The sequence below is a fragment of the Oncorhynchus masou genome, chromosome 30, assembly GCF_036934945.1.
Source record: "Oncorhynchus masou masou isolate Uvic2021 chromosome 30, UVic_Omas_1.1, whole genome shotgun sequence".
Taxonomy (NCBI): Eukaryota; Metazoa; Chordata; class Actinopteri; order Salmoniformes; family Salmonidae; genus Oncorhynchus; species Oncorhynchus masou.
The window spans coordinates 27623325-27647379 of NC_088241.1; the positions used below are offsets into that span (position 1 = coordinate 27623325).

The 24055-nt window shown below is 42.7% G+C and overlaps 1 protein-coding gene across 11 annotated transcripts in view; it reads right to left on the minus strand.

Annotated features, from left to right (window-relative positions):
• Positions 1–24055, minus strand: part of LOC135522465 (plectin-like) — a 208850-nt gene that overhangs the window by 77650 nt on the left and 107145 nt on the right. For 3 of the 11 annotated variants that reach the window (XM_064948746.1, XM_064948745.1, XM_064948744.1), the window contains exon 1: positions 5288–8339. The exons of 7 other annotated variants lie outside the window; for them this stretch is intronic. In XM_064948746.1, the coding sequence (XP_064804818.1) occupies positions 5288–7997 (2710 nt within the window). In that variant the 5' untranslated portion in view covers positions 7998–8339. Of the gene's footprint in view, positions 1–5287; positions 8340–24055 lie in introns of those variants that run through there. One more of the 11 variants, XM_064948758.1, reaches the window with a different exon arrangement.

Genomic DNA, 24055 nt, shown 5'->3' on the forward strand with positions numbered 1-24055 from the left:
TCGGAGTGTGGTGTCGGGAAAATAACCTCACACTCAACGTCAACAAAACTGAGGAGATGATTGTGGACTTCAGGAAACAGCAGAGGGAACACCCCCCTATCCACATCGATGGAACAGTAGTGGAGAGGGTAGTAAGTTCTAAGTTCCTCGGCGTACACATCACAGACAAACTGAATTGGTCCACCCACACAGACAGCATCGTGAAAAAGGCGCAGCAGCGCCTCTTCAACCTCAGGAGGCTAAAGAAATTCGGCTTGTCACCAAAAGCACTCACAAACTTCTACAGATGCACAATCGAGAGCATCCTGTCGGGCTGTATCACCGCCTGGTACGGCAACTGCTCCGCCCACAACCGTAAGGCTCTCCAGAGGGTAGTGAGGTCTGCACAACGCATCACCGGGGGCAAACTACCTGCCCTCCAGGACACCTACACCACCCGATGTCACAGGAAGGCCATAAAGATCATCAAGGACAACAACCACCCGAGCCACTGCCTGTTCACCCCGCTATCATCCAGAAGGCGAGGTTAGTACAGGTGCATCAAAGCTGGGACCGAGAGACTGAAAAACAGCTTCTATCTCAAGGCCATCAGACTGTTAAACAGCCACCACTAATATTGAGTGGCTGCTGCCAACACACTGACTCAATGGGAATTGATGGGAATTGATGTAAAATATATCACGAGCCACTTTAAACAATGCTACCTAATATAATGTTTACATACCCTACATTATTTATCTCATATGTATACGTATATACTGTACGCTATATCATCTACTGCATCTTTATGTAATACATGTATCACTAGCCACTTTAAACTATCCCACTTTGTTTACATACTCATCTCATATGTATATACTGTACTCGATACCATCTACTGCATCTTGCCTATGCCGCTCTGTACCATCACTCATTCATATATCTTTATGTACATATTCTTTATCCCTTTACACTTATGTGTATAAGGTAGTAGTTTTGGAATTGTTAGCTAGATTACTCGTTGGTTATTACTGCATTGTCGGAACTAGAACCACAAGCATTTCGCTACACTCGCATTAACATCTGCTAACCATGTGTATGTGACAAATAAAATGTGATTTGATTTGAGACTCCAACCTCTCCACAATGGAGCTGTGTAAGGACATCAGGGATAAAATTGTAGACCTGCACAAGGCTGGGATGGGCTACAGGACAATAGGCAAGCAACTTGGTGAGAAGGCAACAACTGTTGGCGCAATTATTAGAAAATGGAAGAAGTTCAAGATGACGGTCAATCACCCTCGGTCTGGGGCTCCATGCAAGATCTCACCTCGTGGGGCATCAATGATCATGAGGAAGGTGAGGGATCAGCCCAGAACTACACGGCACGATCTGGTCAATGACCTGAAGAGAGCTGGGACCAGTCTCAAAGAAAACCATTAGTAACACACAACGCCGTCATGGATTAAAATCCTGTAGCGCACGCAAGGTCCCCCTGCTCAAGCCAGCGCATGTCCAGGCCCGTCTGAAGTTTGCCAATGACCATCTGGATGATCCAGAGGAGGAATGGGAAAAGGTCATGTGGTCTGATGAGACAAAAATAGAGCTTTTTGGTCTAAAATCCACTCGCCGTGTTTGGAGGAAGAAGAAGGATGGATGAGTACACCCCCAAGAATCCCATCCCAACCGCGTGAAGCATGGAGGTGGAAACATCATTCTTTGGGGATGCTTTTCTGCAAAGGGGACAGGACGACTGCACTGTATTGAGGGAAAGATGGATGGGGCCATGTATCGCGAGATCTTGGCCAACAACCTCCTTCCCTCAGTAAGAGCATTGAAGATGGGTCGTGGCTGGGTCTTCCAGCATGACAACGACCCGAAACACATAGCCAGGACAACTAAGGAGTGGCTCCGTAAGAAGTATCTCAAGGTCCTGGAGTGGCCTAGCCACGAAACATGAAGGATCTGGAGAAGGTCTGTATGGAGGAGTGGGCCAAAATCCCTGCCGCAGTGTGTGAGAACCTGGTCAAGAACTACAGGAAACGTATGATCTCTGTAATTGCAAACAAAGGTTTCTGTACCAAATATTAAGTTCTGCTTTTCTGATCTATCAAATACTTATTTCATGCAATAAAATGCAAATGAATTACTTAAAAATCATACAATATGATTTTCAGGATTTTATTTTAGATTCCGTCTCTCACAGTTCAAGTGTACCCATGATAACAATTACAGACCACTACATGCTTTGTAAGTAGGAAACCATGCAAAATCGGCAGTGAATCAAATACTTGTTCTCCCCACTGTATATGTTGCACACCATTTATACACTTCAACGAAACATTATACTAGTATCTACATTGTTTAAATGTTTGATAAACATTCTTACAATTGGATCAGACCCGTGTGACATCAAGCATGTGACGCAATTCGCAATTCTGTGCAAGCGGACGAAGTACGATCTCTCAATTCATCTCGTTATTTTGGAAATATGGAGCAACGCGTGTTTTCCTCATCGGGCGGCCTGGAAACACACAGGTGCCATCCCAACCCAGGAGACATGCCAGGTGGTGTCAGCGGAACGACAGAGGAGCAGCTGAGCCAGCCAACTTTGTTTTGAGCACAACAGCAAAGCCCAGATTTACAGCCTTAAACTGTACTCAACATGTTCATCGCTGCGATGTCACAACACAGGCCACTGATAGCGTGACGGCTAACAGTGCTCGGCCCCCATGTTTTTTTCACTAGCGAAAGGTCAGGCTCACACACTCACATACACTACACCCCAATCGTGAGCCATTAGTATGACAAGGGACAGATGAGAATCCTCAGTTGCTGGTAGTTTCATACATTTCACAAATATGTATGAGTGTCGTGCACCGAGGAGGGAGAAGCATAGGAAAACAACACGACATGTCCGAAATATGAGTTAGGTTAATGGCCTGTGCCCCACTAATCATAAACAATGTAGCTTTTGTTTGAACATCCAGTCGTATTCATTCATGACACATGATTGCAAATGTCAGCGTAAGTGTTTTCCTGGGATTTCCCAGATCAAGAGTCACTGTTGGCTTGGCCTGATGTATAAAGAGCTTTAAAGCGAAACGCTACGAACCTGTCGATGCCCAATCTAAAGTTCCCTGTTTTGATTTCTACCGAAGCCATGTTGACAGAAGTATGAGAAAGGGCTGATTGAGTTCTGAGAGTCTCAGACAGTGCTACGGTAGCAGTATAAAAGTAGGCGTGGTGCAGAACAATCTGAAGGTATTACTGAATCTTACAGCTATATAATTCAATTTCATACCATCAACACTATCAATACAAATACGCTCTAGGATCATCAGACATGAAGAGACACCCACATACCACTGTGGTGTCTGCTAAACATCTCCATTTGATATATTCCTTCAAATAGATACTGTGCCTAAATGTATCTTACGGTATGGTTGACAAACTCCATGATTGGTCACATGACATGCATTCCAAAATGAATAAAAAATAGCCCAGAGAAAGGCACTACACTTTCACATTGGTATTTCTAGGGTAATTCGCATATACACATGGCTATTATGGATCATCCACTGCAGGTGGCAGCAGTGAGTTAGCAAATATCGGTATTATCAGTGGCTAGGATGGCACTCTGAAGCATGATGGGCTTTCATGCCTGATCAGTTACACAGCCTTTTTTATCCCTTGATATTCACATAAAGTGCAAGGAACCTTATTTTCTTTACATTTTGCACTGATGCCAAAACAAAAGGAATGTAAAGGCCCTAACATACAGTATAACAATATGCCCCTGGATATTTTGAAGAAGATTTTGCTTCCAGACGTGTTATTTGATCCAGATCTCAAACGCTCTAAATGCTGTGGACCGGGTGATCTGTAAACACACACTAACCTCAAATTTCCGAAAGTGGAGTCATTCTCCTGATGACTAACACAGCTTGACCACTGCCTGTCATATGAGCAATGCTGCTAATTTACTCCAGATCTGCAGAAGCAGTGTCACGTGTGGAACCGAGAAAACACACCCAGAATTGTACAGCTATGGTATGAGCAAACTATTCCAATTTCCTGTCTGTTCTCTCTCTCACACAACAGTACAGACAACGCCCATGTGTGCTGCAGTCTCCTGCCACTCTGTGCAAGGGTTATATGTTACAGTATACACTCATTAACACCCACATAACACATCTCAAAAACCAGTGTCAACCAACATGCATCTTGCTTTAATAACAGCAAACAGCAGAGTAAAAAAGACGTATAAGTTCAGTTTCGTCAACGCCAACAACATGTGATAGCATTTTTATGCACATTCCACTTTTCACGAGCCAATCTGGGGGGGGGGGTGGAGCTGTCAGCAGGCGTGATAACGTATTGTTCAGAAAGCCCACCTAACAAAGCCTGTTGTTAGATAACACATACAAACTCACACTATTATCTGACCCGAGAGGAGAAACCAGGAACTGGAGACCAGCGTTAAAAAATAAATAATCACAGTGCCAAGAACACAGCCTTCCTGACTAAAAACAGACAGAGAGAGAGAGAGAACGTGTCCAAAAGCGCCACACCCCCTTCTCTCATTCATTCTCTTCTTCCCTTTATCACACAGGTCACCTCCACAGAGAAAAGACAGGAGGGGAGTTAGCTAGGCGTAGCACATAGCCACACCACAGGAATTACTGCAGGTCTGAATCATTTCTGGCAGGGAGACAGCGAGTGTGCATTGCTCAAGTCTAAAATCAAAGTCATGTGGCACCGAGGTCTGTACAATAAAATACAGGCTTCAACATGCTTCGTATGCTACAATATGCTGTTGTGCATGGAAATCTATTACATTTGTCACTTTGTAGTGTGAGTTATCTCCCCTGCCAGTGAAACTATAGTAGCATGCTCTCTCACAGATGCCTAAATCACAGATTCATTGTAATTGGTTTGTACTCATTCATCATCTCCCTGAAACTATCCCTAATGAGCAACCGACTCTATAATAGAATAGATCAAGCACTGAAACTAACATTTGGGACTATAATACAGATTTTTGCTGGCCAACGTAATACTATAAGTTCATCTTCAAATGATACACTGTGAAGAGAAGTATAATAACCTAAAACACTATTTATACCATATGCAAATAGAACATAATAGCACATGGTAAAAGACATGGTAGTGCCATCACCACAACGCCCACCTAAGATTTCCCACAGTACATGCAAGGGAGGAAACCTTGGCAACTGCAGTGACATCACACATCAAACACACAGGACAGGAAGTAACTAAGGGGAAACAAGAAATTCTCTCAAACCTTCTATGAAGTTGGGGAAGGTCTTCTCCTCGGGTACGTCCAGAGAGTGGTCCCAGTCATCGTCGGCGATGGTGCTCTGGGCGGACTCGACCACCGCTCCTCCGGCCAGAAGAGCCCGTTCAACGGCCAGTGCGTGTAGGACATCAAAGTCCAGTTCTTGCCCTGTTATCTCAGGTACAACAGCAGGAGGAACCTCTCCTCCAGCCACTGCCTGCGGGCTAGTGATGTGCTGCACCTCAATCACCTCCTCCACCACTACTATCTTCTTCCTCATGTTGGCCTCGTCTACAGGCTGGTCACAGGTGTCCTCCAGGTGAGGCTGTGCTGGCAGAGGGGTGGTGGCTGCAGTGGTAGCAGGGGTCTGTGGTGGTTCCTTGTCCTTCTCCTGCTCCAAGGCCTTGGGAGGAACAGATAGACTTTTGTTCTCCTCCTCTGTGCTCTGTGCTGCTGTTAGAGCGTGTTTTGCAACAACTCTGGGAAGCTCCCCCTGCTCAGTGTGTAGGCTGGCCCGTGCCTCGGCTCCGGCTGACGCTGTCTCTCCGGGTGCTTCCCTTGCAGAGGAGGTTTTTGGTTTCGAGTCCTCCCGTTTTTTTTCAGCAGAGAGCTGGGCAGGCTCCGCCTCTCCTTTGTCTAAAGCAGGGGCCCCAGCCTGCACAGCTGCTGCCATGCTGGTTTTCTCAGACCACATTCCTTCCTGAGGCATCTTTGGAGAGCAGTCCATTACTTTTGCCCCAGGGGTATTTGGGAAGTCAACCTTAATGGCGGCCCTGGTCATCAACACCTTCTCTGTTGGTGATGATGTTTTAGCTGCAGGTGGAGATAATGATTTTGTGGTCTCACGGTCTGGGGAAGAAACCGGCTTTTTCTTTTTAGCTTTTTTTGCCTTTGACGAATCAACCACAGCTGTTTCTATAGGGGCTTTAGCCTCCGGCACTATGGCAGGTTGTGGTGGTTGCGGTGGCAGTGTGAAGGTCATCTCCACAGGATTGAGGGCTTCCTGTTTCATCTCCATCTTTATGGTCTTCTGCACTTTTACCATTTCCACTTTAGTGACACTCATCTCTGACCCGTGGGTGAATTTTCCAGATGAGCCTGAGGCCAATTTATTGGTCGTCTCAGCCTTCTCCTGCACTTGAGGGGCTGCAACGGGATGGGATGCAGCTTGTGATACTATAGACTTAGTGTTGCTCTGTTCCACTGCTGGTTTGGGGATCTGATGATCAGCCTCATTTGATTTTTGAACCTCAGCCTTAGTTTCTCTTCGAACCTCAGCCTTCATTTCTTTAGTGGATTCTGGTCCCTTGGGCTTTATTGATGATGCAAAAGCTGGTGGGGGTTTGGGGGGCTCCTGTGTCTCTTCCTCGGGGGTCTTCAGTCCTTTTTCTGGGGACACCTTTGTGACAGGTGATTCAGCCATCGCAGCCTTCGTTATTTCTCTGGGAGATTTTTTCTTCTTCTTTGATTTGGAGCAATCTTCAATCATCCCTTTTTTAGTTTCAATAATCTTTTCAATAACCTTTTCAGTGACAACACTGTCTTTGCCACTGACCACTGATAAGGGATCAGTGATATCAACTTTAAATGATTTGGTGGGTTCGGCTGAGAGTTTGGGGGTCTCTTGGGGGACAGTCATTTCTGATGCTTTCTTGGGTTCTGGAGTCACCTTCACTTCTGTTTTTTTCTCCTCCTTAATCTCTTTAGTAGGGGGCAGGGGTGCTGGGATGGCTGGCTTACTGGGTACAGGTTCAGCAGAGACGTTGGGGGCCTCTTCAACTGCTACAGCTTTCTTGGGCTTCTCTATACCTGCTTTATTGAAAGAGGATTCAGCTGAGACCTTCACTAATGCAACCCCAGCTCCTGCAGCACTAGCTACTGCAGTAACCGCTAATGGGAAGGCTGTTTTGGAGGAGACTGACTTGATGTTGACCTGTGATTCATGTGTTGAAGTAGAATTTTTCTGAACCGGAACCACCTGGGACCTTTCTGTACGAACCTTAGTGATGATCTTCTCCTGGGAGGACACCCCTGCTTTACTGCTACTAGCCTCAGTGGTCTGAGAGAAGGTAACCATGGAGGCCCTCTTCCCCTGGCTTTCCTCCATCATTGAAGCCTCAGTGCGGAAGCCCCGCCCCTTCCACAGGGGAGGCTGGGCCTGGGACTCAGATTCCCATGATGCTCTTGGTCTGACCGGCTCGGTGGCCATCGGGCGACCTCTGAACCTTGGCGTCCTGTCAGGGGGGCCTTCCTCCTCGGCTGCGTCCAGCCTCCTGTGTCGGTAGACCTGGCGCTCAGCCATCGCCTCCTGACTCTCTTCCCTGCCAGGTTTGGGGACATAAGATGTGGGGCCGTCCACTGACTGGACCCCAAGCGCTGCCCTTTGGGGAATGGCCAGGGTTGCTGTTGGACGGCGAACCCTTTGCAGGGAAGAGGGAATGATCTCAGCAGGCAGACGGAGGTATTCGCGCAGGTAAACAATGCCCTCGTTGGTCAGGTACCAATAGAAGTGCCTCCAGGCGAAAGTCTCCCTCAAGTAGCCCCTGGACTTGAGGGAGGCCATGGCGCGGATCACCTGCAGGTTTCCCACGCTGGGGATCTCTGGGTGCTTGGTCTGGGGCCGCTTGTCTTTCTTGGCCACCATGACACCATCGCGAAACAGGAGCTCGTAGATGGCCCTCAAGTCCACCAAGGGCATCACCATTCCGGCCACCATTGTTGCTCTGTGTGTGTGCGCGTGTGTGTTTGTCTCTTCAAAGTATGACTAACAGCAAAGCTGGAGCCACTCCGCCAAGGGAGAATGTATTACAGGATGACCTCACTTCTCAGTCTCTGAAAGGGTCCAGTGGCTAGAACCGTCTGCACGTGCTTTTCAATCCAAATCACAAAAAGTATGAATAAATCCTCTTATTTTCTCTTATTGCTTCTTCTTCACTCTCTTCTTGTTGCCTTTGAGCGCGTGAGGAAACAGAGAACGTTTTTCTGAGAAACTGTCGTGAAGAATCCAGAAACTAAGTCAAAAGAGTACTGTTCCCCCCCTTTAGTCAGACTTGCTTGGAAGTGAACAGACTCCGGTCTGATGCATGCAGCGGCAGTGACAGAAGGAGAGAGAGAGTGTGTGTGTGTGTGTGTGTGTGTGTGAGGGAGAGAACGAGAGAGAGAGAGGCACACTACTCCACGGCTCCTCCTACCTTGTCTCTACAGTTGAGGAAAAGTTGGCATGGAAAAAAAAAACAACTTCTGAGTAAACAAACTTTAAGGCCGAAAATGACTGATGAGGGGGTAAATAAATGCGTGCAATCGAGATTAGATTAGGATAAGCGAGTGAAAGAAAAGGCAAATGGATGGAAGCTACTAACACACCTCTGTAGTACTTGGGCATATGCAGTTACTGAAAGAAGACGCCCACCCACATACGTGTGCTCGCACAGTCACTCACTGATGTAGTGGGTTGGAACAGGAAAGATTAGCTAGCGACAGTAAAGGGAGACACCCTTTAGGCATGCCATCCTACACTGCAGAGACACACTAGACATTTACTTACGGGAAGCTTGTCACTCTCAACTACCCTGGTTTACACATTTCAGATCCAGTATCACTGACTGCTTGACTTTTGCCCTACACACAGAGGATCTGTCTGAGAACTGCATGTCTCCAGACCCCACACCTAAGAATGCAGAAATACTTTCTTCTTGAATGTAGTATGACATATATAGATAGTGTGGGAGATAAAAGAGAGATAGGCTATAGCCACAGCTACGGTAACATGGACATATGCTTTGGTGTGACCAACTAAAACTAGACTCCTGTAACTTGATAGTTCGACAAGTCACGGTTGAAAACACAAATAGCCCTATGGATTGAAATGAGTTCACTAATCAATCTCGTTTACAAGCCAAAGAGGTATAGCCAGATCCCACTCATATAACTAATAAAACAATTGATTTAATTCAACTCCATTCACGTAAGTGTTTTGTTAGTAGATTACACAATCAGCACCAGGTGGAGAGGTAATAAAAGAGTCCCACCAACTCCTCCCAATGTAACCCATTAAAGTGATGCAACAGGCTGTAAGAACCACTTATTCCCAATGTCCAAACGGCTCATACGGAGGGTTCCTGCCCCGATATAGCCAGTGAACTCGTATTGCCTGACTCGACTATATAAAGAGCCTGTGCATTATAGCTACCCTTTCACAGCACCCAGTAACATGATATCAGATGACCTTCCCCCGAGATCACTTCTCTCTCTCTCTCTCTCTTCAGTGCATCTGTCTCGCTCACCTATCGATGTGTCAGAGAGAGAGTCTCTAGTGCATTCACGTGTGTGTAAGAGAGAGAAACTGGAAACCGTGCCCTTAGAGGAGGAGAGATCGAGGCAGAACATTTCATTAGTCTATTTTCTATTCTGTTCACACATTTATCAGGTACACAAAAAACTTGGGACAGAAACTGACTGAGTAGTGCCTGTATGTGAGTAACGCCTGCGGCAACAATGAAAAAAAGCCACGAGGAAACTCATAGGCTACTATTTCCAACCACAGTGGGTTGCAGTCAGATGCAGATCCATACACTGAATTATTTATATTTTTGTTCCATTGTCAGTGTTCCAGTTCAGAGTAAAGTCAAATAGAGCTCACCAGCTTGTAGTCCTAAAACCCGGAAATGAGTTACCTCTGGTTCGTTCAGCCATTGGGAAAATGAATGGGAAAAGAATAGGGTTTTGGGATAAACGCCCAAAATAAGGTCTGAGGTTAACACAGGCTTAGGAAATACGTTTTGTTCTAAGAGATAATAATATATAAATATATCCCATTTAGCAGACGCTTTTGTCCAAAGCGACTTACAAGTCGGCTGGGGCCACTACTTTTACATATGGGTGGCCCCAGCAGGAATCGAACCCACGACGCTTGGCGTTGCAAGCGCCATGCTCTACCGACTGAGCCACACAGGACCCTATATCAGTCAGTTAACGTGACCTTTATGAATTATCATTTTTACGATTACATAAATGCTTCAAAATTCACAAGTGACGTTAGCTGATGAAGATGATCTCATAGAACAAAATATATAGCACAAATCTTATTTTTGGCGTATATCCAAAAACACCATTCATTTCCCTATAGGCTTTGTCCAAGGAACCATGGTGGAGTTAGTGCATACAAAAAGACACCATTACTATTTCTCTCTATATCGTCTTTCAGGGCTGCAGTGGGCCATACATATGTTGTTCAGGGCAGCTTGACTCTACTGTCACTTCACAGACAGCTGTCTGCAACAGTTAGCATTGCGCTCTCTGTCAAACTATACAACCATTAGGTGCAAGTCGGCCTCCCATCACCAATCAAGTCATCCTAAATAATCACCTGATGCAATTGCGCTCTTTGGGTCTGTATTTTAGGAATACAGACAACTCGTTAAACCTAACTGCATGCAATGAGATCCAAGGCGTTCATTTAAAAAAGTGCATACTGCCACAATAATAGCCTACTTCATGAAAACTGAAGACTTGTTTTTATGCATTATTATAGGGACAAATTTAAATGTTTCTAAAAAAGGAACTATTAAAAGCATATGCATGAGCAGGGTAGCGATTGAAAGAAATGACTGGAAATTGTCAGAGCAAAAGTGAGGACACAACTGTTCACCTGACACAAGAATGAATCCGAACATTACAACGTAGATTTGTTTGTGCATTTGACACTTATCGTACTTTTCACAGCATTTGTCGATCAATAACTAAATCCGAAAATACTCTGGATATATTCAACATAATAAGAATACTCACTGTAATTTTGGAGTAGGGGCAAGATAAGAAATAAATGAGTAAAGGGGTTTGAGTGAGATGTCTAACTGGTGTCTCCAAGTGGCCACACACATGTCCGAACTGGGTCATTTCAATGCACTTTTATGACTCAAGAAAATAGTTTAACTGTAAAGGGGCTTTTTTTTCTTTTTTCTCCAAGCTTTGCCACTGAGGAACTGAAGAAAGCTCACTTGTTGTTTTGTTTGGAACACAGCCTTGTGTCCCCGCCATCACACGATTACTGTCGTTGTTTACATCATCCAAAAACGTTCCAGTATACATCACAATCTGGGTTAGGTGGATACCATTTGAGAGCTTATTCTATTGCCAACACGGATATCTAAATGATAAAACACCATAACCTAACATGTCTTTACAGACACTCAAGCCTAGAAACTCTTTCACAAGAAGTGGTGGTGGCCACAGTTAATAGCGTAAAAGCACAATGAATGCTGAAGGTAACTATTGCAAACACATTCCTTGCGATTACAAAAGGAAATGGAATGGATGACCACTGACATGCTAGTCTGCCTAACCACAGAAAGGAAGGTGGTGCAGGTGTGCATTTGTACCCCTATTAAAAAGTTGCAATATGCAGAAATCCCTTTGCCATTTCCTGGTTGCTAAAATGCGAATAGTTCACCTAATTTCAGTTTATGTGACAAAACAAGTGTAGAGAATCATTGTGCCATCTGAACCGCTGTGAAATATATTTTCAATTACTAAAAATGTTGTATTTTCAGCTGTTTGAAGCTGGTGTACAAAACCGAAAGTAAAAGAAGCACGAACTAAACTTAAGCAAGGGAAGCATAGAAATAAGGCACATAGAACAGATCTATCGCTTCTTAGACTTGCTTTCAATGATCTATAAGTCACTATTTAATTTTTCCTTTAAAAAACGAAATGTATCCAATTAATCATCCATTTCAAAAGGAATAACTGCCTTCCTGCACTGCATCGTGATCTATCAGGTTATAATGAACAGAGATTACACTATTACTTTCTTAAGAAAATGTGCTCCTGGTTAAAAACTATAAACTGGCAATAGCCCCAATTTCACTGTGCCATGCCATGTCCCCTAGTTGTGCCCCTCTACCCATTCCAGCACTCCTCATTAGGGATCATTTGTATCCACATGCCCTGCACCCTCCTCTTAGAACTGCCCATCAGTGGGATTTCATCCACTGTTTGCGCACACAGTGCTAACTGAACCACCCAATGTCTCACATTGACCTATGAACTGGCTAAATGCCCAGACCCATTTATAACCCCTTCCTCAAAAACATGACACTCTATAACACAGCTGACCATCAATTCAGTCTTTCAACATGTCATAATGGTTGCAATTGCTTTATGATTGCTGATACTGTATGTTTGCATTATCAGACAAATGAATGGTCAGAAATAGATGTCTAACGGAGGAGGAAGAGTTTCCACTGTACTGAATAAGCTGTTCATTATCTCTGGACTGCTGAATTTGGCAATGGGACAACGTTGGGCCAGGCAGTGGAAGTAGACATTGATAATAGATCGAGAGATGAACGAGATAATCAGAAACAAAAGAGAGGTGTGATTGTAGGAAAGTCCACTCCAGCCAGATCCTGTTCCTGGTAAGTCTGCTTGGATGTGTCAGAGAACCCACTCTGCCCAGAATAGACATGTCAGCACCCACACCAGAGACGCTGACTGGGCTCCATGCCCACTGTAAACGGTCTGTGCTCTGGGGCTCAATGGCCCATCCGAGACACGTGCCTACTGCCTGCCCACTCTGATATCAGACCCCAAGCGATTACAGCCCCTCCCAGGGGGAAACAAAGGTCATCAGGATATTTCTTAGAGACCAGTTGTGTATATCGGTTGCATTGAGAGTACGTCCAGGAATCAAATGGAGCTGAAATGAATGTGGCTGGTAAATGTAATTACAGCTGCTAATAAATGACTGAGACTCCTACCCTCTGTCTCTGGGAGGAAGAATGTAAATGTTGGCTGGAGTTGACCTGATCTCAACTTGAGAGAAATAAAGAGAGCGAGTCAACAGGATTAATCTTTTTAAATATCTGAAACATACAATATACTTGCAGTGAAGCTGCTCAACAACTACACCATACCAGTCATCCAACAGACTCCCATTCAGAGCGACACACGGAAGCATCCAGGGTCAATGCCCTGCTCAAGGACACGTTGACAGATCTCCCACCAGGCCAAAAAAGTGAACCTGAACCCTCCAAGATCCCCCCCCAATAGCTGTCCCTCAACCATTCAAGACCTCTACCACAGTCCCCCCCCCAAGAAGACAACAAATAAATAAATAAATACAATTAATTATATTCCCCCCCCAAGAACCCCCAATGCACCAACAACCAAGAAAATTAACTAAAGAGAAAAAAGAACAAGACAGAAGAAAACAGCAAACAACAATGAAAAAAAAAACTAGGGACATCAAGGACAACTAAAACCATAACACCAAGGCCAACTGTATATGCTTGTGTGCATGTCTGCCACTATTGCATGTATGTGTGTGTTCTTGTATACGTTTATTTGAATGAGAGTGCGCGTATATGCATGTGTACAAACACCTGCACGGGCATTCAGCCTCAGGCAAACCGGCATTAGCTGTAAAAACACTGCCCCTCAGTGTCATTCAAACTGACTTTTTATTATGTTTTATTTTGACTTTATTTTTGAATTTTGTCTTTGACCATCATTCTCCCGCACAGCAACTCCACTCCCACTTGTCTCCAATTCTACATCCCAACCTTCAGCTTCCCTCAGCGCATCCGATCTATCTCTGCTGGCCACCCTCTTTGGATTTCTACACAACACATATCTTTCATCTATGCTGTGATGTTTAACATACAATTTCAATCTATATAATCTAATAGAATCCACAGATTGCGAGTTGAAGATAAATACTTTTACTAAGAGTATTAGTATATTAGTAATTGACTGACCCGGTCTCTCCAGATCTCCTAACAGTACTGTTTCTAGGGTCAATTTTAGAACAATGCTATGCATTTTCAGCCATTCCTGAACCTGAGACCAGAAACAGGCTACCTGAGGGCAATACCAAAATAAATGCTCTATTGATTCTGTATCCTCACAACAAAATCAGCAGAGCTTTGAGGATTTTATGCCCCAAATATTCAACATTTTGTTGGTGGCAAGAACTCTATATAATAATTTTAGCTGAAAAGTACGAATTCTTGAATCTTGCTTTGTTTTATATATAATCTCATACACCCTGTACCATGGAATTGGTACATCAAAAATCTCTTCCCAACTATTTTGCAATCTGGATGGCATAGTTGTCAACATCCTGGTCCTCAAATGAAACTGGTATACTTTCCTATTTATTGCTATTTTTATTCCTCTGCCAGTTTTGATCCTTTATATTGGGCAGACAGACCAGCACAAAAGCATAAAGGCAATTTTTAAACAATGGATGAGCTTTTCTTCTTGAGAACCATTTTGGGTTCAAGTGAAGCTTTTCGAGAGAGGTTTAGCACTTTTATATTTAATAATCTCAACCACCCAATTCATATTCATTATATAGATGGGCACGCTTTATTTTGTTTGGTTTAGCATCCCAGATAAAGCAAATTATTATTTGCTCATATGATTTGAAAAACTAATCATCAGAAGTAGGCAGCGCCATAAGTATGTGAGTATACTGAGATATGACTAAGGAGTTAATCAGGGCATTTTTTTTTACATAAATAGACAGGTATTTACCTCTACATGATTCCAGGATCTGATTCCAGTCTATCTATTTTTACAAGTTTTCTATTGAAATTCATTGTGGAGCTTATTTATATATTTTGTGATATGAATACCAAGTATGCCTACTTCACCATCAGACCATTTTATCGGTAAACTGCAGGATAATGTAAAAGTTTTATTTTTTTAAAGATCCAATACGTAATATTGTACACTTATCATAATTCGGTTTTAGTCCAGAGAGTACAGAAAAGTTATCTAGATCTTCAATGAGACATTACAGGGATCTAGCTTGCGGACTTAATATAAAACTTGAGTCATCAGCATACATGGACACCTTTGTTTTTAAGCCTTGGATTTCTAATCCTCTAATGTTGTTATTGGATCTGATTTTAATAGCTAGCATTTCGATGGCCATAAAGAATAGATATTAACTCCTCTTGACAATTCAAAACTCTCTGAGATGTAGCCATTATTCACTATTTTACACCTGGGGTTGCTATACCTTATTTTGACCCATTTTATAAGAGAATTCCCAAAATTGAAAAAATCCAGGCCATATATAAAATCCAGTCTTAATTTATCATATTCCTTTTCAAAATCTGCTATAAATACCAGGCCTTAGATGTTTTGTGATGTTCTATTATTTCTAGTAGATGTTGTATATCTCCAATGTATTGTCCATGTAAAAAAACTGTCTGATCAGGATGAACAATACCTGGTAAAACTCTTTTAATTCTGAGTGCTATGCATTTCGCTAGTATTTTTGCATCACAACATTGAAGTGTAAGAGGCCTCCAGTTTTTTAGATAGACTGGCTCTTTATATTTGCCATCTGGGTCTTGTTTTAATAATAGTGAAATCAGACCTTCCTGCTGAGTACCTGACAGACTACCATTTCTATAGGAGTAGTTAAAACAATCTAACAATGGAGCTTTTAGTATATCAAAAAAGGCTTGATATACATCGACCATATATTATTTTTTTCCATATTCATTCCAGTTCGCTTTATTTTTGTAATAGATTACATTAGATCATTCTTCAATAAGTTCCTCAAGTTCTTTTATGTTTTTTTCTCTAACTTATTGTGTATCTCTGTAGTATCGTTGTGATTGCTATCTACCTGTACTGTGAAGGCCAATCCGTTTTGTCACTAAAGCACCTTATACCACCCACCACTGCGACTTGTATGCTCTAGTCGGCTGGCCCTCGCTACATATTCGTCGCCAGACCCACTGTCTCCAGGTCATCTACAAGTCCATGCTAGGTAAAGCTCCGCCTTATCTCAGTTCACTGGTCACGATGGCAACACCCATCCGTAGCACGCGCTCCAGCAGGTGTATCTCACTGATCATCCCTAAAGCCAACACCTCATTTGGCCGCCTTTCGTTCCAGTACTCTGCTGCCTGTGACTGGAACGAATTGCAAAATCCCTGAAGTTGGAGACTTTTATCTCCCTCACCAACTTCAAACATCTGCTATCTGAGCAGCTAACCGATCGCTGCAGCTGTACATAGTCTATTGGTAAATAGCCCACCCATTTTCACCTACCTCATCCCCATACTGTTTTTATTTATTTACTTTTCTGCTCTTTTGCACACCAATATCTCTACCTGTACATGACCATCTGATCATTTATCACTCCAGTGTTAATCTGCAAAATTGTAATTATTCGCCTACCTCCTCATGCCTTTTGCACACAATGTATATAGACCCTTTTTTTCTACAGTGTTATTGACTTGTTTATTGTTTACTCCATGTGTAACTCTGTGTTGTCTGATCACACTGCTATGATTTATCTTGGCCAGGTCGCAGTTGCAAAAGTAGAACTTGTTCTCAACTAGCCTACCTGGTTAAATAAAGGTGAAATAAAAAAATAAAAAATAAAAATTAGATGATGATCCGATCGCATTCTGTCTCCTATTAAAACATGTTTAACCTTTGATGTTAGAGAGAAAGAGACAAGAAAGTTGTAACGCGATTCATCCTCCTCAGACGAGGAGTATGAAGGATCGGACCAATATGCAGCGTGGTACGTGTCCATGTTGATAATTTATTAACATTGAACACCAAAAACAAAATAACTAGTAGAACGAACGAAAACGAAACAGTTCTGTCTGGTAAAGACACGGAGACAGAAACAATCACCCACAACTAAAATGGGGAAAACAGGCGACCAAAGTATGATTCTCAATCAGAGACAACGAACGACACCTGTCTCTGATTGAGAACCAAACCAGGCCAAACACATAAACACAACATAGAAAAAAGAACATAGACTACCCGCCCCAACTCATGCCCTGACCAAACTAACACAACGACATAATAAAGGAACTAAGGTCAGAACGTGACAAAAGTAGTCAAGACGACTAGTCAAGATGCCTTGATTAAGTCTCCTCCATGTACAGTTGAAGTCGGAAGTCGGAAGTTTAGGTTGGAGTCATTAAAACAAATTTTTCAACCACTCCACAAATTTCTTGTTAACAAACTATAGTTTTGGCAAGTCTGTTAGGACATCTACTTTGTGCATGACACAAGTCATTTTTACAACAATTGTTTACAGACAGACTGTTTCACTTATAATTCACTGTATCACAATTCCAGTGGGTCAGAAGTTTACATTCACTAAATTGACTGTGCCTTTAAACAGCTTGGAACATTCCAGAAAATGATGTTATGGCTTTAGAAGCTTCTGATAGGCTAACTGATGTCATTTGAGTCAATTGGAGGTGTACCTGTGGATGTATTTCAATGCCTACCTTCAAACTCAGTGCCTCTTTGCTTGACATTACGGGAAAATCAAAAGAAATCAGCCAAGACCTCAGGAAAAAAATGTAGACCTCCACAAGTCTGGTTCATCTTTGGGAGCAATTTCCAAAAGCTTGGAGGTAACACGTTCTTCTGTAGAAACAATAGTACGCAAGTATAAACACCATGGGACCATGTAGCCGTCATACCGCTCAGGAAGGAGACGCGTTCTGTCTCCTAGAGATGAACGTACTTTGGTGCGAAAAGTGCAAATCAATCCCAGAACAGCAGCAAAGGACCTTTTGAAGATGCTGAAGGAAACAAGTACAAAAGTATATATATCCACAGTAAAACAAGTCCTATATCGACATAACCTAAAAGGCCGCTCAGCAAGGAAGAAGCCACTGTTCCAAAACCACCATAAAAAGCGAGACCTCAGTTTGCAACTGCACTTGGAGAAATGTCCTCTGGTCTGATGAAACAAAAATAGAACTGTTTGGCCATAATGACCATCGTTATGTTTGGAGGACAAAGGGGAAGCTTACAAGCCGAAGAACACCATCCCAATTGTGGTAACAGGGTTTTGGGAGCCTCAGCAACTTGACAGATGCTACTTAGTTTTAGAAAGCACCTTTTAACCCCTTCTCTGTACGGTAATGGTTAAAAGTGTCATCCAGGTGACTGACAGCTTTAAAAAAAACAAAGTTCAACAGGTTTTAAAACCATAATTCTTTATCTCTTGAGTGATCACTTGTTATAACATGGTTTATGACCAGAGCTGCATCATGCGACGTTAAGGGCCAGAGAGCTCATTCACTGAGGTAACCTTGATCTACAGTGCGTCTTGTTCATGGCAGCTTCACGGGCCATGCCAATTAGCAACTTTGCCAGTCTTGAATGGCACCTTTGAAACGCAAGAGGGCCTGAGCAGCATTGATTAACCCCTGGCACGAAGCGGGCAAATAAATTGGGATGATCTCGTGAGATCCAAAATGGAGGGCTTCAGGGGTGGCTTGGCATGAAGTTCTAAACCAGAGGAAGAGCGAAAAGAGGTGTGGTGGGTGAGTTGGCATCACAAGGACAGCCTCTGTCGGTAAACCATCAAAGACCACCACAAGGAAAGACTGGAAAACCACAGAGGATTGTTGCAGACAAAGGAGCAGTGTTTTGTTCACGAGCTGGCTAAAAGAGAGAGGGAGAAGGAGAGGAAAAGAGGTGCCATGGGCATTCTAAACATTGTGAGTAAAATAAACAAGTTGACTGTTCTCGGATAATTGAAATTAAACGTCTACTTTGACTGCGAGGGGAGAAAGTTATGGCATGTTGAAACAGAGGATGTTGAGGCCATGAGAGGTGAACAGAGAGAGAGAAACACACATGTTGTGCAGTGATCAATGTCAGACTCCAAGAGCTGTTCTGTAAACTCAGCCAAGCTAGAACTGTCTCCAGACGCTGCCCAATAAATGAAAGTTTTGGAATCTATTAAGGCAAGTCGGAATAAAAACTACGCTTTTACATAAGATGTGGGTTTGCCAAGCAGTTTTCTCGTGGACAGTCATTGGCAGAGTTCGCCTATATAAAAATTATGCTTATGTCACATCTGAAGAATAGCCTATTGTATGTTATATAAGAGGAAGTTTCAAGTTTCAAGTGTTATTTGTAACATGCAAAAGTAGAGTGAAATGCTTATCTTGCAAGCCCTTCCAAACAGTGCAGGTGTCACGGCTTTCGTTGTAGGAAGGAGGAGCGGACCAAAATGCAGCGTAGTTGTGATTCATTTAATTCAATAAGGAAACTATACACGATTAAAATAACAAACGTACGAAAACAGCCCTATCTGGTGCAAAACACAGAGACAGGAACAATCACCCACAAACACACAGTGAAACCCAGGCTACCTAAATATGGTTCCCAATCAGAGACAATGACTAACACCTGCCTCTGATTGAGAACCATATCAGGCCAGACATAGAAATAGACAAACAAGACATCCAACATAGAATGCCCACTCAGATCACACCCTGACCAACCAAAACATAGAAACATACAAATAAACTATGGTCAGGGTGTGACAGCAGTATTCAATATCGAACTAGTATAACAATAAAATTAAAATTAAAAGGAGAATGTGAGCTATATCCACGGTCAGTACCAGTACCAAATGTACAATGTGCAGGGATATTGGAGTAGTTGAGGTAGATATGTACAGTTGAAGTCGGAAGTTTACAAACACCTTAGCCAACTACATTTAAACTCAGTTTTTCACAATTCCTGACATTTAATCCTAGTAAAAATTCCCTGTCTTAGGTCAGTTAAGATGACCACTTTATTTTAAGAACATGAAATGTCAGAATAATAGTAGAGAGAATGATTTATTTCAGCTTTTATTTCTTTCATCACATTCCCAGTGGGTCAGAAGTTTACATACACTAAATTAGTATTTGGTAGCATTGCCTTTAAATTGTTTAACTTTTTTAACGATTCAGGTAGTCTTGGCAAATTTTGGCCTAAACCACCTGACAGAGCTGGTGTAACTGAGTCAGGTTTGTAGGCTTCCTAACTCACACAAACCTTTTCAGTTCTGCTCACAAATTCTCTTTAGGATGGGGGTCAGGGCTTTGTGATGGTCACTCCGATACCTTGACTTTGGTGTCCTTAAGCCATTTTCCCACAACTTTGGAAGTATGCTTGGGGTCATTGTCCATTTGGAAGACCCATTTGCGACCAAGCTTTAACTTCCTGACTGATGTCTTGAGATGTTGCTTCAATATATCCACATACTTTTCCTTCTCATGATGTCATCTATTTTGTGAAGTGCACCAGTCCCTCCTGCAGCAAAACACCCCCACAACATGATGCTGCCACCGCCGTGCTGGGATGGTGTTCTTCGGCTTGCAAGCCTCACCCTTTTTCCTTCACACATAACGATGGTCATCATGGCCAAACAGTTATATTTTTGTTTCATGAGACCAGAGTGCATTTCTCCAAAAAGTATGATCTTTGTTGTAAACTGTACTCTGGCTTTTTTATGGTGGTTTTGGAGCAGTGGCTTCTTCCTTGCTGAGCGGCCTTTTAGGTTACGTCGATATAGGACTTGTTTTACTGTGGATATATATACTTTTGTACTTGTTTCCTCCAGCATCTTCAAAAGGTCCTTTGCTGTTGTTCTGTGATTGATTTGCACTTTTCGCACCAAAGTACGTCATCTCTAGGAGACAGAATGCGTCTCCTTCCTGAGTGGTATGTCATCTGTGTGGTTCCATGGTGTTTATACTTGTTGTTTGTACAGATGAACGTGGTACCTTCAGGCGTTTGGAAATTGCTCCCAAGGATGAACCAGACTTGTGGAGGTCTACAATATATTTTCTGAGGTCTTGGCTGATTTCTTTTGATTTTTCCCATGATGTCAAGCAAAGAGGCACTGAGTTTGAAGGTAGGCATTGAAATACATCCACAGGTACACCTCCAATTGACGTCAATTAGGCTATCAGAAGATTCTAAAGCCATGACATCATTTTCTGGAATTTTCCAAGCTGTTTAAAGTCACAGTCAACTTAGTGTATGTAAACTCCTGGAATTGTGATACAGTGAATTAGAAGAGAAATCATCTGGGGAAATGACTTGTGTCATGCACAAAGTAGATGTCCTAACCAACTTGCCAAAACTATAGTGTGTTAATCTTGATACTCCCCATCCCGGATCCGGGATCGTGAATAAAGCCTCAGGCTCATTAGCATAACGCAACGTTAACGATTTCTTAAAATCGCAAATAAAATGAAAATAATGCACCTGCTCTCAAGCTTAGCCTTTTCTTAACAACACTGTCATCTCAGATTTTCAAAATATGCGTTTGAACCATAGCAAATCACTAATTTGTGTAAGAGTATGCTAAGCTAGCTTAGCATTTTGAGTAGCATTTAGCACGCAACATTTTCACAAAAACCAGATAACCAAATAAATAAAATCATTTACCTTTGAAGAGCTTCGGATGTTTTCAATGAGGAGACTCTCAGTTACATAGCAAATGTTCAGTTTTTCCTGAAAGAATCTTTGTGTAGGAGAAATCGCTCTGTTTTGTACATCACATTTGGCTACCGAAACAAACCGAAAATTCAGTCACCAAAACGTCAAACTTTTTCCGAATTAACTCCATAATATCGACCGAAACATGGCAAACATTGTTTAGAATCAATCCTCAAAGTGTTTTTTCACATATCTCTTCATTGATATGCAGTTCGTGGAAGCCTGCTTTCCCCTCAGAATCGCATGGAAAAATACCAGCAGCTGAAAAAGACGCACCAATTTCGACGGAGGACACCGGGCGGAGAACTGGAAAATGTAGTCTCTTATGGTCAATCTTCCAATGATATGTTTACAAATACGTCACAATGCTGCAGACACCTTGGGGAAACGACACAAAGGGCAGGCTCATTCCTCTCGCATTCACAGCCATATAAGGAGACAATGGAAAACGGAGCCTCAAAAATCCTGCTGGTTTCCTGGTTGCCGTTTCATCTTGGTTTTGCCTGTAGCTCCCGTTCTAGGGCACCCACAGACAATATCTTTGCAGTTCTGGAAAATTCAGAGTGTTTTCTTTCCAAAGCTATCAATTATATGCATAGTCGAGCATCTTTTTGTGACAAAATATCTTGTTTAAAACGGGAACGTTTTTCATCCAAAAATGAAATTGCGCCCCCAGAGTTTCAAGAGGTTAACAAGAAATGTGTGGAGTGGTTGAAAAACGAGTTTTACTGACTCCAACCTAATTGTATGTAAACTTCCGACTTCAACTGTACATGTAGGCAGGGCTTAGGAGAAAGTGACTGGTAGCAGGAGAAAATAATAATAATATGAATAATAGTAAACAATATGGCAGCAGCACAAGTGGTGGCTGGGTGTGTGCGTGATGGTGAATGTGTGTATAGGTGTTTGTGCGCGAGTGTGCAAGAGTGTCAGTGTAGGCATGATAGGTGGATATACATGTCAACAGGGCTGAAAAGTGACTGGTAGCAAGAATATAGGTACAAATACTTACGGTAATATACTAATGGTAATATAAATGTTAACAGCAGTAAGTGACCAGTAGCAGGATAAATCGATAGATACTAATAATGGCAATCAATAGTCAATGAATAATAGCGTTGTGGTATTAATAATCATTTTAGGAGCAGCGTAGGTGTAAGGGAGAGCAGCTTGGCTGTTGTCGAGTTCTCCGAGGCACAAAACACACATGGAAAACCTATAAATTGGGTGGAGAGCTTAAGGTTAAAAAAAAACTACCTCTCCTTTTCCAGAGTGGAAAGTGGATATGAAGTCAGAGATTATCCCTCACCCAACAAATATAAGCACCTCTCCCTCTCCCAGTCTTGCTACTTGTCTAATTTAATGAGCTGACATTTGGTGGGGGGCAGTCCCTGGCAGAGGAGCCCAATGGTACTCACTATGGGCATGCCGATTTACAGTACATTACCATATTTATCAACTACATCATTACTATTGTAAAACCTGTCAGACTATCGAGCAAAGCTTCATTTCACATCCATGTTTCAATTCTGAAGAGAAAAAGTAAGATGTATGCCAAAAATCCCATATTTTCACATAACATTTCATAATGAGAATCAGGTTTGAGAGTTTGGTGGTACATTTTGTACACCAAGGCTTTGTGTGCAGTAAACAAGTTCTCGCAGACATAGGGATCTGATCGGAGGTCAGGAGGGAATGAGAAACAGATCCCCTGTGAGAGCCATAGATTTCCACACAGCACAGCTCTGCAGCAGCCAAAACATCAGGATGACAATTTCATTTGTTCTCCAGTCAGGATTAACCATTGATGGGCAGACTGTGGGGTCCAATAATCTCTCATATCAATCTCTCCACTATAGCCCCTCTGGATGGCAGTATATGTAGAATGGAAAGCAGGACATGTCATATTTCAGCCACGCTTAGAACGTAAAAGAAAGTAGCCACAAACTCTATCGTATTTATAATTAGGCCAAAATAAATCATCTCAGTCACACACTGGGCTGATGGCAGTACCTGCAGAACATATCCGTCTAAAACGTATGTAAATGTGGAAAACTGAAAAGCAACTGGGGGAAAAAGAATGTGGGAGAGGGAGGAGTGCTCTGAACAACACTTTAAGGCATGCACCTCAACCATCCACCTGTCCAAAGGAAATACCTTTCTTAAGGACTGTCGTATCAGTCTGGTTTGTCTCCTACCTTTCTTAAGGACTGTCGTATCAGTCTGGTTTGTCTCCTACCTTTCTTAGGACTGTCGTATCAGTCTGGTTTGTCTCCTACCTTTCTTAGGACTGTCGTATCAGTCTGGTTTGTCTCCTACCTTTCTTAGGACTGTCGTATCAGTCTGGTTTGTCTCCTACCTTTCTTAAGGACTGTCGTATCAGTCTGGTTTGTCTCCTACCTTTCTTAGGACTGTCGTATCAGTCTGGTTTGTCTCCTACCTTTCTTAGGACTGTCGTATCAGTCTGGTTTGTCTCCTACC